A 12,979-nucleotide genomic window follows, 5' to 3' on the forward strand; every position below is an offset into this window, starting at 1 on the left:
ACAATTAAATTAATTACACTTTATAAATAATAGTAATAAAACTAATAAAAAGACAGGGTTTTTTTTTTCTTTTTTTACAGTTCACAGGTATAATTCATACTGACTTTTATGTGAAAAAAGAACCCTACACAGGTTTTTACTGACAGTGCAATCATTTATTACAGTATGTACTAGCAGGTTTTTTTTAAAGCCTAACTGTGACTTAGGTGCACAGAAGTTGTGATGAGTATGATGTCATGGTTTTGCAATGTACATCTGTGAGAAAAACATGCCAGCATAAACATAAAAAGAGTCTGGCACCACAGCTGAAACAATTCTTATTCCTGCTTATGCATTCCGTTACTACAGAATGAGTACTTTTTACTTTTGGTACTTTTAAGTACATTCCACTACTAACGCCCCGGTTCCCTTACTTAAAAGGTATTTTTACGTGCTGAATTCTACTTATTGCACTTTTAAACTCAGGTATTTAAACACAGGAATTTGGCCAATTTGATGACCAATGACCAACACTGGCGCTGACACTGGAAATCACGGCATTAAAGCACCAAAAACAGCTACTTTATTATGTTCTAGGATTGTTTAAAAGATTTCTCTGCATTTATTTATTTATTTAAAAATGCCTGCCTGTCGAATGATCTTTCCGGACTGGTAAACTCTGTCAAATGGTAGAAATTTATTTTTAAAACTAAATATGTTGGACTAAACAAAGATAAGGAGAACGACTGTTTTATGAGATCATTTCTTCCTACACATCCAAACCGTGGCTGAGCAAAGTGGTTCAGCCAGATTCCACACAAGCTGAGGGAAGATCACAAGCTGGAATTTCCCACCAAGTGAAGTTTAAAGCATTGTGCCATTGGAAAGCCACCAGGTCCTGCACAGAGCACTACAGGTGCAGCTTCTTTTACCTGTAGTCAGAGAGGTGTTTATTCAGTAATACTGTGTTGTGCAGTGCTAAAGAGAAAGGTGTTTTAAAATGTTTTGTTCATTTTTGCTACAAGAGACATACACAAGACTAAAAACAAAAAAACTTTGCAGGATTTTTCTATAATTCATGCAAAAATTGTTTTTTCCCTCCACACGATTAAACACAGCACACATACACAAAGAAGTTACTGAAAGGTTGTGTCAACAGATTACATCATAATTTACAGCTTTTACTGATGAACTAGTATTTCAGCGTATAAGGTAAACAAACACTAGCAGTGGGAACCTTGGTTATAATGCTGCGGGCTTTCCTTTATGCATGGCTCATATAATAAACTACTGTGTAAGTCCTATCAGGAAACAGTGGCACAGGAGGTGAGTTTTACTATTGTTAAAACAAGGGTCAAGGAAATTCCAGAGAAGGGAAGAAAAACACATGTAGTGAGGCTGTTTAAATGCCTGAAAGACTGCAACAAGCTCAGGTAACTTCTCACAAGTTCTGGGAAGCCAGAAATGAAAAACAATCACTTACCTGTGTGAGTCAAGCCTGACTAAACCAAAAAAACTGCTGAAGTTTCAAAACTTTAATCCCTCAACAGAAAGAAAGGCTTATCTCAATGTTATCTTTAATTTTTGCAAAGTGAAAATATAAACATCCCTCTAATCCTGAAAAAACCCACGGTAAGTTTCATACGCATGATCTGTGTTACGTATTATGAGATGTGAGGCACAAGAGACACTGAAAGCAGCACAAAAGCGCGATAAACACTAAGCAAAATGCACGTTTTTATATAATAAATCACACAAAGAGTGATTTTGTTTATTAAAACAGGTCCAGCTCTCACAGAGGAAGGAAAAACAAGCGACTCAGATGACGCACAACTCTGGTATTTGACAAGCTGTAAATCCTATCTAGACACTGTGAAATCTCGAGGTTGGTTAATGATCCCATACAGAGCTCAAAGGTCACACCAGTGCCAAAGACTGGCACTACTTTCTCCTGTTTTTAATTCTTAAACAGTAAGAGTAAAATGGGAAACAAAAGGAATAAGGCGGCTACAAAATCTATAAAGGCGTGGAGGTGGGTGTGTCTGCTATAATGACATGCCTGTCATTCTTGCAGAGAAAAGGAGTGTAGAAATGACTGACGGGCAGATCAGTCTGGAGACAAACACGACTCTAAAACAAGCTACTTGCTATCAGCAGACATACTGTAATGGCGTGCAATCTATATAATGCTATTATTTTTGACAGGTTAGTGTCAAAAGTGGGAATATCCTCTTTTCTTTACAAACTATATTCCACAGCTGCACTCACCAGTCCCATTTAAAGTTACTTAAATTCGTTTTGCAAAATAACTTTTTTTTTTAATTTAGCACCTGCAAATCTGTGATCTCTTTTATCTGTAAACATGCACATACAGCGTGGTAGCAATGTGGGAATAAAATCTCTCACAATGCACGACAGACATCTGGTATGAATGTCACGGTAGATCCACACACTGATTCAACAGTCTTTTAAAGCCACTTCCCACACATATCTTAGTATATATAGTATATATATATATATATATATATATATATGTAAAGATATAAAACTGCAAAAAAATCTTCAAATTGTATAGATTTATACATTAGGTCAATAATTTTTAAGGCTCTTTGAGCAAAAATCTGTATTTTTGCTCAAAGAGCCAGAAATTAAACTTGACCCCTGACTTCAGTGGGGAAAAAACAGAAGGAAAAGAAAAATGTTACTAATATTGCCAACTAATATTTTGTGCATAGTTAACAGAAGTAAACTGATGGAAAGGAATAATAAAAGGCAGTACTTGGAGAGAGTACAGCTTCATTGTTACTACATTTAATTACAATGTTCACTTTTTTGTGCTATTTTAAAGCCTAAAAATGTGTTGACTACTCAAAAAAAATACTAGTCAGTATATCACTACAGGTTAATGCAAATAATCATTAGTTACAAGCCTTTCAGCAGTTTGAGGGTAATCACGTTTCATGTTTACCATCTCAAATGGTTGAGGTGCTCCAGTTTGATTTTCTTCTTCCTAACTGGAGATAAGATTGTTTTTACCTGCGATAAGAAATCAGGTATTTTAAGTAAAGGTGGTAAAAAAAAAAAAAGTTGAAAAAGCAGCAGCTTCCTGTTTCGAATGCAAACAAAACCCTTTCAGCCTTCAGTAGCGACTGTCACGGGCTATGAATGGAGCTTCCACAAAGAGCAGTAACTCAATACATCATCACCGCAATTCTTCACCATGGCAGGCCTTCTGGTCAATGTGTGTGTGCATCCGTGTGTGTGTGCAGGTCAGTGCATGAGCCACACAGGCTCTCAGAAGCCTGAGTGACTGAGAAACACTAGAGATTGTTGCTGGAGAGAGAAGAGTCACGTTACCACACAAGCCTCTTTGTGTGAGTCTCTGTGAGTGTCTTTTGTGTGCATACTGAAAAAAAAATCCTTATCATTCATTTGTGTGTGCATGACTCAGTCTGTCTTTTTAAACCTTTTAAAGTATTATGAATTATTGAGCCAGGAACAGTCAGAAGCTGCATTAAAATGGGGAACTGAGGTGAAGGTGGGTTGCAAAGCTGCTTGCACATAGGCATCTACTGTTGGCAGACTAAAACAGCCTAAACTGAACTGCCTATTGAGACTCATATATAAGTTTCTGCTGAGCGATCGGCCATCATGCAGAGACACCTGCTGACATCAGACGTGTAAAATTCATTACAATATTTCACGTCTTAAAAATTCCAAAAGCCAGTTACACCAATCGCGGATGGCTTTACAGCATTTATTTTTTCAGATCATGCTCAATCCTTTGTTCACTAAAGTGAGACACGAGACATTTTAATCTTGTTAAAAATAAACATTAAAATGGGATATTATTACGATAATGTTTAATGCTGTTTTAAGCCAGACCTTTTGTCCACAGTTTTCAGATGCCTTCAGCAGGAAATAAATAACTAACAGAAAACTGGAAGCCACCGAGTAAAACTAAAAGAGGAACTCAACAGGACGCATTGAACAGGTGGGATATTTGTTAGCTGGCAACACTGCATGTGTTGGGTTTCCAATTGTAGTGATTATGACCATCATGTTTGACCTTTAACAGGTACAGACTGTGTTACCTTAATGATTAGATACTTCGATGAACCACAGTTTTGTAGCTCAGCAACAGCACTGACATGTAGTGCATGTTTGTGAAGATGGATTCAGTCACTGAAAACAAAAAAGGCACCGCACTGGTAACCAGTTAAGCTTAGACTATCTGTCTAATTCATTTTTTAATGAATTAGACGCAGCTGAAATAACCTGGCTCCATAGTACAGTGCCTTATACATTCGCCAAAATTTGAGAATGTGTCAGGAAGGGCATATGGTGTAAAAAATCTGCAAAAATCACAACACTACTCGCAGTGGTGACCCCCTTGTGAATAAGGGAGCAGCTGAAAGTAGCCAGAAGCAGGTAAAACAACACGAAAGCCTACCAAGCACATAGACTCAATGTCACCATAGCAACAATGAAACTACCTTGGATGTAACAAGCGTGTGAAGCAGTCATCAGTAGCAACTCTCTTTAATGCTGTCACAGCTACTTTTGTTTAGTTTAGTTTACAACTTAGTGTGAAAACCAGCTGATTTCAGAGTGCCACCCAAAGGAGCAGACATGTGCTTGGCAGTTGACTGGATGGGTCATTTGTTTGGTACTAACGGCAAACTTCAATCAGTCAAATCAGCAAGTGATAAGAATCATGGAACGCCGAAGAGGACAAACAAGCCGCAGTCTGAGAAGCTGCAAAAGCTAGCAAGCAAATAACAAAGCTAACTATGCAGTTAGCATGTCATTAGGTGATTCTTGCCAAATTTGTCAGAAAAATTGTGCATATAAGGCAGTCACAACCTTAAAATAGTCAAAAGGTGATTGGATGAACCATGTACTGTCATATGTAAAGCATGCAGTACATGATGCTACTTGTTTTGTCAGTAGTCATAGGACACTGAACGGGTCCAACAAACTGTGGTTTGGCCACAAGTCCACAGCTTGAAGCCAAACCACAGTTTGTCTTGAAGGCAAGACGGATTCACATGTGATAGTGATATCCTACAAGAATCCAGCTGCACCGGAAAGTATTATTTACACAACCTGTACATCTGATGATGACTATAATTACAAAAAATGGCCATTTCTTTAGGAATCCTTAAATGTCTGGACTTTTGGATATGAAGAGGGCAAAAGGTGGGGCTCACTCTGAACAGGTCATCAGTCTGTATTTCTCTCATTTATGTGCCTTCAATAAATTGTGAGGGGGAAAAAAGACAACAAGCACGAATGAGATCAACATAGCTGTGCAGGCTTTTTGAACTAGAATTTATAATTGACTTTTAATCTGCTAATTTAGTAGCAGTTCAACTTTCACAACCACAAACCAAAACAAAATTTCCATTAGCTTCAAATAAAAATTAAAATATGACACTGACAACGAAAAAATGAAAAGTTTGAACCAACACCATGAAGTCAGCTCAACTGAAAACCTCATGCAAAGCCCAAGTGATTGCAGCATAAGGTTATAACTCTGTGTCTCTGGGTGTTTATCAGCAGAGAAGACTGAGGAGCAGATGGTTTACTCATGATAAAAAACAGAGGATAGATGTGTTTCAGCTCTTTGAAACTTGTTGATATTTGAAAGGAATACACTGAGTTGCAGTGTAAACTGCACTGCAGAAAATATGACAGGAAACTCACGTCAGACAGGCTGGAGCTGTATGGATCACCTGTTTGATCAGCTGTTGATCTTTTTAACAAGATAAAAAAGTGGACAGTGATAATTCCTAAGAGATTCCTTCAATTTAAACATTAAAAACATGATATCATCATTCTTGCTTCACCTCGATGTGACTCCCTTCTTTACCATCCTATAATTAGGCTTGAATACCCCACATACCACACAGCTGTGAGAAAAACCCTCTAAGGAAGCATCGGCACATAAACCTTCAGAAACCTTCAGCTCAAACGCAGCTAATCACTATCACTTTCACAGAAGACAGTCGTAAAGACTGCATCCTCCACAGCAAACATGTATGTCAACAACCATCCTGCTTAATTACCCATGAACCTGTAGTTCTTCATTTGGCAGAGCATTTTTGTCAGAGCGCGAAATACTTCAGGGAACCCTTGAAATCTGATTCTTTATGCGGTATCAGAGATGTAGAAGTTGCCATCCATCGTAAAAGACAGAAAAATGTGCTGAATGTTGCTTCCACATCAAATATCTTCCTAGGAGAAACTATAAAGCCACACATTAATGCTTTGACCTTTACTATGTAAGAATTTACTATGTGCTTGTTGCTGAATCATAAATCATTAAATCAGACAGATCCCATCTTTGGGGTTGTCTCCCTGTGCACCTCTGCACTCGTTCTAGCCCTGTTGCCATTTTTAAATCACTTCATGGAAGCACATGAAAAATTCACAGGAAGGCAAATCCACAGCCGTGGCTGTTTGAGCCAAATGTTGTCCCTGAGGACTCCACAGTAGAAGTCCTTATTAACGGTCTGGTCCTGTGGGATACATGTAAAAACCCTCCTGGTCATTCTACTGATACATAAAGGTTGAGATGGTTTGACAAATATGTTAAATTTGAGGTTCACAGTTAAAAAACTATGGCATTCATTCCTAACATTCATCCAAGTTGTCAGAACAGGAGTGCCTTGGAGCTAATCTGCCCTAAGATGACCTTTGAGATGGAGTCTCTAAACCTTAGGATCGTTCCCCTGTTATTCTAAGCTCAAATCTGTTTATTTTGGACAACCGTTTTTCTTCTTCATTTTTTCTTTATTTTGTTAAAAAACTGATTGCACCACCTTCTGGCATATAAGCATTAACTAATGAAGAAAAACATCAGAGTAATTATGAAAACATTCTTTAGCTTCAGCCCTGTTCCTGTTCGTCAAAGAACCGTGTTTTTCTTTAAAACTTGCTCTGTGCAGGTAAGTCAAGTGCTTTCACACAAAAGTGGGAAAACATGAACCTGGCAGGGTGAATGAACAGGCCAAAACTACTGCCACACAGACAAAAGCACTCCCGTTTAATAAAAATGAATCTTATCCTCAAGCAATAAGATTTCGCTTCACAGAAAGCAAGAAACACATGCGCAGACATGCTTTTTACTATACCTTGCAAAAGCTGGGGCCTTCATGTAACACATGAATTTGCTACCATGTGAAATTTGCGTTTCATTGCACCAGATGTCACAGTCAAACCCGCTCCCAGGTCATAAATATGCTAATATATAGCATTTTAACTTCAGCCTGTACAGACCTGCAACTGTAAACTTGCATTTGCATGCAAAGCAGTGGAGCGGTGTAGAGTGTCCTCACTGCAGGCTGATTGGCTCTGTGACAGCAGCATTTTAGAGAAGCGTCCCTTGCGTGTCTGTGGAAGTCTGTTTATGTTGTGTGTGTGAGAGAGAGAGAATAGGTTAAATGTTTTTTTTCACTGTGGGTAACATTTTCAAAACTGGTCCGCCAACTTTTTTCTCCTTTGATCTTCCCGTGTTTATCGCTTTAAGCCGAGACTTGGCTGGTGACAAACATGATGTAGGTCACAGCGGTAATGGTTACCTGGTCAGTGCAAAGGAAGCGCTATATTCATTTTCTTCTGTGTAGGCGCCTGATACAAGTCAGATCTACAAAACAGAGTTTGATCTTGAGGAGAGTCAGTTATGCCACACCTTCCATTCAGGGATAACTGATACTCTTTGTTAATCAGTCGCGTCGTGTTGCTTTTGGAAACATTCTATCTGCCGCTGTCACACACTGTACAGCCTATGAAACATGACTTCTTTCAAACCAAAACAAAAATGTGAACAGCCTCCCAAAAAGAGTAGCTGGGACTATTCCTTTTGGATGAGAGGACACAAGTCCAGTTCAAGCGCTCGGATGACCTAGAACCTACACAGATGTAAGGCACCTCACATCTGTTAAATCATAGTATTTAAATGTATATATGTTATATATGTTACCTTACCCTAATAAATGTAAAAGCCCTAAACAGCTCTTTGTATCGTGCTTTAAGCATGCATATTTCTATTGTAAAGATGGGCATTTTATCAAAAGGAGACCGTGAGAATTGATGTGCCTTTGGAGCCAGCCTGGAACTGCAGTTTCTAGCGGATATGCATTGACTTCACTTTTCAGACCTGGAGGTTGCAGCTCGAGGGTGAATTTCCCTTTATGCTTCAGATTCTACCTCTTATCTATACTGTGCAGCCTCATTGCACTATGGCTGATGATGAATATGGAAAAAGGTGAGAAGTAAATGATCAGTCTGCCAATTAGCATCTGCATTTGCATCTAATAACCAATCCCCGCCCCTCTCATGTGCTCAGGGAATGTCTTTCAGTCTTCAGATAACAAAGGTCAAAAGGCCTCCGTGACATTCAACAGCACTCCAGCCGTCTCTGCACACTACAAGAATCCATCATGTTTTGGGTTTTGTTTTGCTTTCTGAACTTGCTCCCCTACCACGAAGACGGACAATTTTAGCCCTCCAATCCTTCGGCCTCACCGGAGGGTCAGTTTTCATTACAAACATGCTGTGTGTTGAGAAATGTTTTAGTCAAATTTCCAAGAATGTGTTACACAGGAAGAGTGACGTTTGTGCTCAAAATGGCTTCTAATGTCTTCAAAAAAAGTTAAAAATGAAAATCGTCATTAAAATCAGGAGCAGACTGACAGACATTTCTTTTTCTGAGCCTGATAAAAAAAAAAAAAAAAAAATCAGGTCAACCACAATTTGCTTCATGTCACTTTATCCTCACTAAAAAATGAAATCATCAAGAAAAAAGTTCTTCAAGCAGCTCAAGAAAAGCTGATTAGTAATAAGTTGTAACTGACGAGCTGACGGGAATGAACGCAGTGAGCAAGTTGGAGCGAAAGCAGATTAGAGGCAGAGGTAGCTCCAGGACACTCTGCAGATGGTTGATGTACAAGCAAAGAAAGCCCAGACTGTGATTACGAGGCTTTGCCTTTTCATATCAAACCGTTTTATTCTAGGATTAAGTGAAAAGAAATGAAGAAAAAGACAAAAATGCCAAAGAAGACAGAAAAAGATGAAAAAGTCATAAAAGCAATGAAAGAACACAGGAAGTGAGTCAGTGTGACCAGACGGGCTTCACCGATGCTGATAAAAAGTGGCTTGTGATATTTTCATCAGACTATTAAAACATGCAAATGACAGTGCTGTAAGCTTATAAGGCAATGTAGCTACCTATAATCCGGCTGGTAGAATATTTGTTGAATTCAAAGTTTTACAGCATTGGAATAGTTAACTAGGGTTTCATTTACACAATTTCTTTTTTATCAAGTGGTCAAAAGCAGCTTTACCTTCACAATAAACAAGTCAAGGGTCATAAAAGTAGAAATGTGTCAGTGATAAAGTATTACATAACTGTGGACTGGCTGATTAATTTGTTAGTGGACTTAACAGACTTAACAGTGTGTTTAGATACAGTGAGGATTTTCTTGGGCTGTGCCAAGAAAAAATGCCACACCAGCTCGATAAATCAAAGATCCTCCCTGCTGTAACAACAGCCATATACATGACGGGTTCAAATCAAAAGAATGCATCCACCTACGGCAAAGGCCTCTGGGAAGTGGCCAGACACACCTCAATTTTCACACCCACCCAGCATGGTTTGTCAGTGTTGTGACCGTTTCAGGTCCTGTGATTACGAACAAAGTGCTGTGGTAACAGTGTGACTGGAAAGCAGGGCGTTGCATGCATGTGCAATGAGTTGCCCCTGGCTGAATTCATTTTAAAACAAAACCAGAAAAAAAAAGAAAACACTTGCTATGCTACTGTACTTTGACGAACTAGTGTTCCCATGTTGAGACTGATGGGTGCGTCCCTGCCAAACTGACAGATGAACTCCACACCCCACACCCTGCATTTTTCCATCTTTTTCATTTGTCATGTTGGAGAAACAGCTATGACTTCAAAGTGTCTGTAACTACAGACAGAAACCAACAACTGTTGTACCAAAAATATTGGACTAGGATCAGATTTATTCTGTGTTCAGATGATCAAATTCCTAATTTGCCAAGTCTCTCACTCACTGCCTCAGAACTTCATATTTATGTTGAATTACTGTTGATTTAATCTGTATATAACTGTAATGCAGTCCATCCTTTGCGTTTACATGTCAAACACAGTTTGGGGGTTTCTTGGCTCTCTTGCAGGGTGAACCTGTTGAACTAGATTGTGGTGTGGTGCAAAACCTCTTCTCTCCAGGTTTTTCTTTTTAATCTTGAAACGACACTGTCAGGTAATGGACCCACCTCTGACTTGTTATAACAAGCTACAGTCTCATTTGCCTAATGGTGTGTTCATCACTGACATAAATGTCTGTTGGTGGAGTTTCGATCTGTATTCCAATTGCTGCTGACTTTTTTCAAATATTATTCTTATCATTATTTGCACTTTTCGTTCGTCTTAACATCATGAAACAAACCAAATATACTTTAAATAGATAGCTTTTGTAGCTTTAAAATCAGTGATGAGCTAATGCTAGGCAGTAGAGAGACTTTTGCATTGTAGAGCATTTTGTACCCAGTAAGGAGGCTTTTGTGAGTGGGTGAATGTGAGGTCCTTACCTCCTCCTCAACACTTGTCGCAGGGCTCTTGATAGGACTGGATGAATGGCTGAACACAGATGAAGACTTCCTGCTGGTGCTCTGAAACAGCCGGCAAAAGAGGGAGAGAAGAAAGAAGAGACTGTCAGACATAAAGAGAACTACAATAAACCTCAGTCCTCGGGACACTGAACCCATAAACCCCACTGAACCCCATCAAAATAATCACCATTTATCTTATACTGGGCTTTGAGAAGCCCAGTTTGAAACAAGCTGGACCACTCTGTGATGCAATATAAATCCACTAGTAGAAAAAACTCTTAACCTGTAACTGAGCCACCAGAGCAGCCTGAAGCTGAGGCCCCTTAGTAACGTCCACCTTGACTTGAATCTTGCTCTGCTAGACCCAAACGTGGCCTCATTGTCCTACAACACTCAACCCCATTTTACTTATTCGTTTCCCAAGTTCTCCCTTGTACCTTTCAAATAATGTAATCACATGGTGCACAAACTCTACATCCAACATACAGTGTGTTTAAATAAATCTGAATTTGTGCTTTTGTATCATGACCTTCAGGATACCCAGCTCACAGCGCTAAAAAATAACAAACTAAATGGAGCTCATTGGGAAGTTAAGTGCAACCTGGAAAAATTAGAAAGCATATTATTTCCCATTTGAGGACGTCTACCCAGCAACAGCTGCTTTAGCCTTGTATGCTTTAGAAGTTTTTAAAAAAGGGCTTCCTGACATTGTGAGAATTGTTGACACTTGTTTTTTTTGTTCACTCTGAAGGCATTAGCAAAACCGAAAACTGAATCCGAGCCAGTAAAAATCAAAATACATTCCAATGAGGCAAACAAGCTGTGAATTAGACAAAAAGTGGTCCATGGGTCATGAGGTTTGCCACTAAATCCAAAAGACACAGTAGAAATCTGAAATGCTCAGCTATTTTTCCCCATGAATCTATTGATAATAAAAATTATACACAGATGCACACGCCAATTAAAAGTTTTGCATTCAGAAAACAAATCCGTAATATGAGGACATCAATAAACCAGCGCCAAATGTCAATATTTTAAATCAAACATGCTTTACCCATGAGAATCACTACTTCATGGCTCTTATTTTTTCCTCTCTTCTCCACAGAGGCATTGAATTGTGATATTGTTGTGTGTAATTGTTCAGGATGCTCTTGTGAGTTACTCGAATTCCCATCCCTAATCAGTCAGTCCTATTAAAGCGAGAAGTCTGGACAACAAACAGTTTCAAAATGACGATTAGCCCTTTATCTACCACGGGCCCGCTAGCAAGTCCATTTTACAAGTCCTCTTTAAATGACTGCAACTTCATTACCAATTCCAATAGAGACAAAATTCAAACGGTTTAAGAAAGAAGAGAAGACGGACTTGAATGGGATAATCAGTGTATAATGACAGCACAAGACATTCACAATTCACATATTTTTGTCTGAACACAGACAGAACGAATCACCTCTGCCTAGATTTACCATGTCTGCTTCTATTCCCTTACTTTCCTGAATGATGAGATTTTTATCTTTTTAACATTTTATAGCCAAGATTACAAATAAGTATACGAGGCCTTTATGAATATTGGTCAATAAAGGTTAACAAACAGCTTCGATGATTACTTGAAACAATGCAAACGAGTGCCAACAGTTACACTGAAATCTGGAAACCTAAAAATGATAAACGGTCAAATACAGCATGTAGTAACATTCAGATAGATGTTGCTGATTTACTTCACTACAAGCACAGCCTCCAGTCATTAAGAACTAACTATAGAGCATGGCAGCTTTTCCTAAAGTGAAAGTACTGTAAGTTACTGGCATAACAAATCAGTTTCAGCTCCCTCATTAATTAAAAAATTGGAAACGAAAGACGAGCGACAGTTTAACCCTCGATCACCAGAGTCTCCTCGAGCAGATGAAGATCCCGTCAGGTGGAACAATAAATGAGTCTTCAAAAGTCAGGGCGTGCCGCCTCCGCACAGTCAGACGGGGTGTGGCAGCACTTCTTTATCACACACGGTGTGAGCACTTAGCTTTCATTGCAGTGGCTTGCATGAAGTAGCAAGTAATGATGAAGTAGCCAAAGGAAAAAAGACGCAGAGGAAGTTTTTCAATTCTGCTTCGCTCGACGCTAGACGTATGAAATAAAATTATCATTAAAGAGGCAGCAGATGAAAATGTAGAAAGCTGATATTATTCAAATGTTTTCAGCCTGCAGCAGAAATCTTGTGTAAACCATTCCAGGCGCAGAGGCCAACATATTCAGGAAGCGATTACTGGAGCAGGGAAATGTTTGCTGGCAAGACTTTGGGAATTGGAGGACCACACCGGTGCCTCGTAAATCAACAAATGATCAAGGAAGATAAAGATTCC

The 12,979-nt window shown here is 39.0% G+C and overlaps 1 protein-coding gene across 2 annotated transcripts in view; it reads right to left on the reverse strand.

The window, feature by feature from the left end:
* pof1b (POF1B actin binding protein) overlaps positions 1-12,979 on the reverse strand; it is a 33,304-nt gene that overhangs the window by 17,377 nt on the left and 2,948 nt on the right. For both annotated transcript variants that reach the window (XM_039618696.1, XM_039618697.1), the window contains exon 2: positions 10,599-10,679. In XM_039618696.1, the coding sequence (XP_039474630.1) occupies positions 10,599-10,679 (81 nt within the window). The remainder of the gene's footprint in view (positions 1-10,598; positions 10,680-12,979) is intronic.

The sequence above is a fragment of the Oreochromis aureus genome, linkage group 10 (genome assembly GCF_013358895.1).
Source record: "Oreochromis aureus strain Israel breed Guangdong linkage group 10, ZZ_aureus, whole genome shotgun sequence".
NCBI classification, from domain to species: Eukaryota; Metazoa; Chordata; class Actinopteri; order Cichliformes; family Cichlidae; genus Oreochromis; species Oreochromis aureus.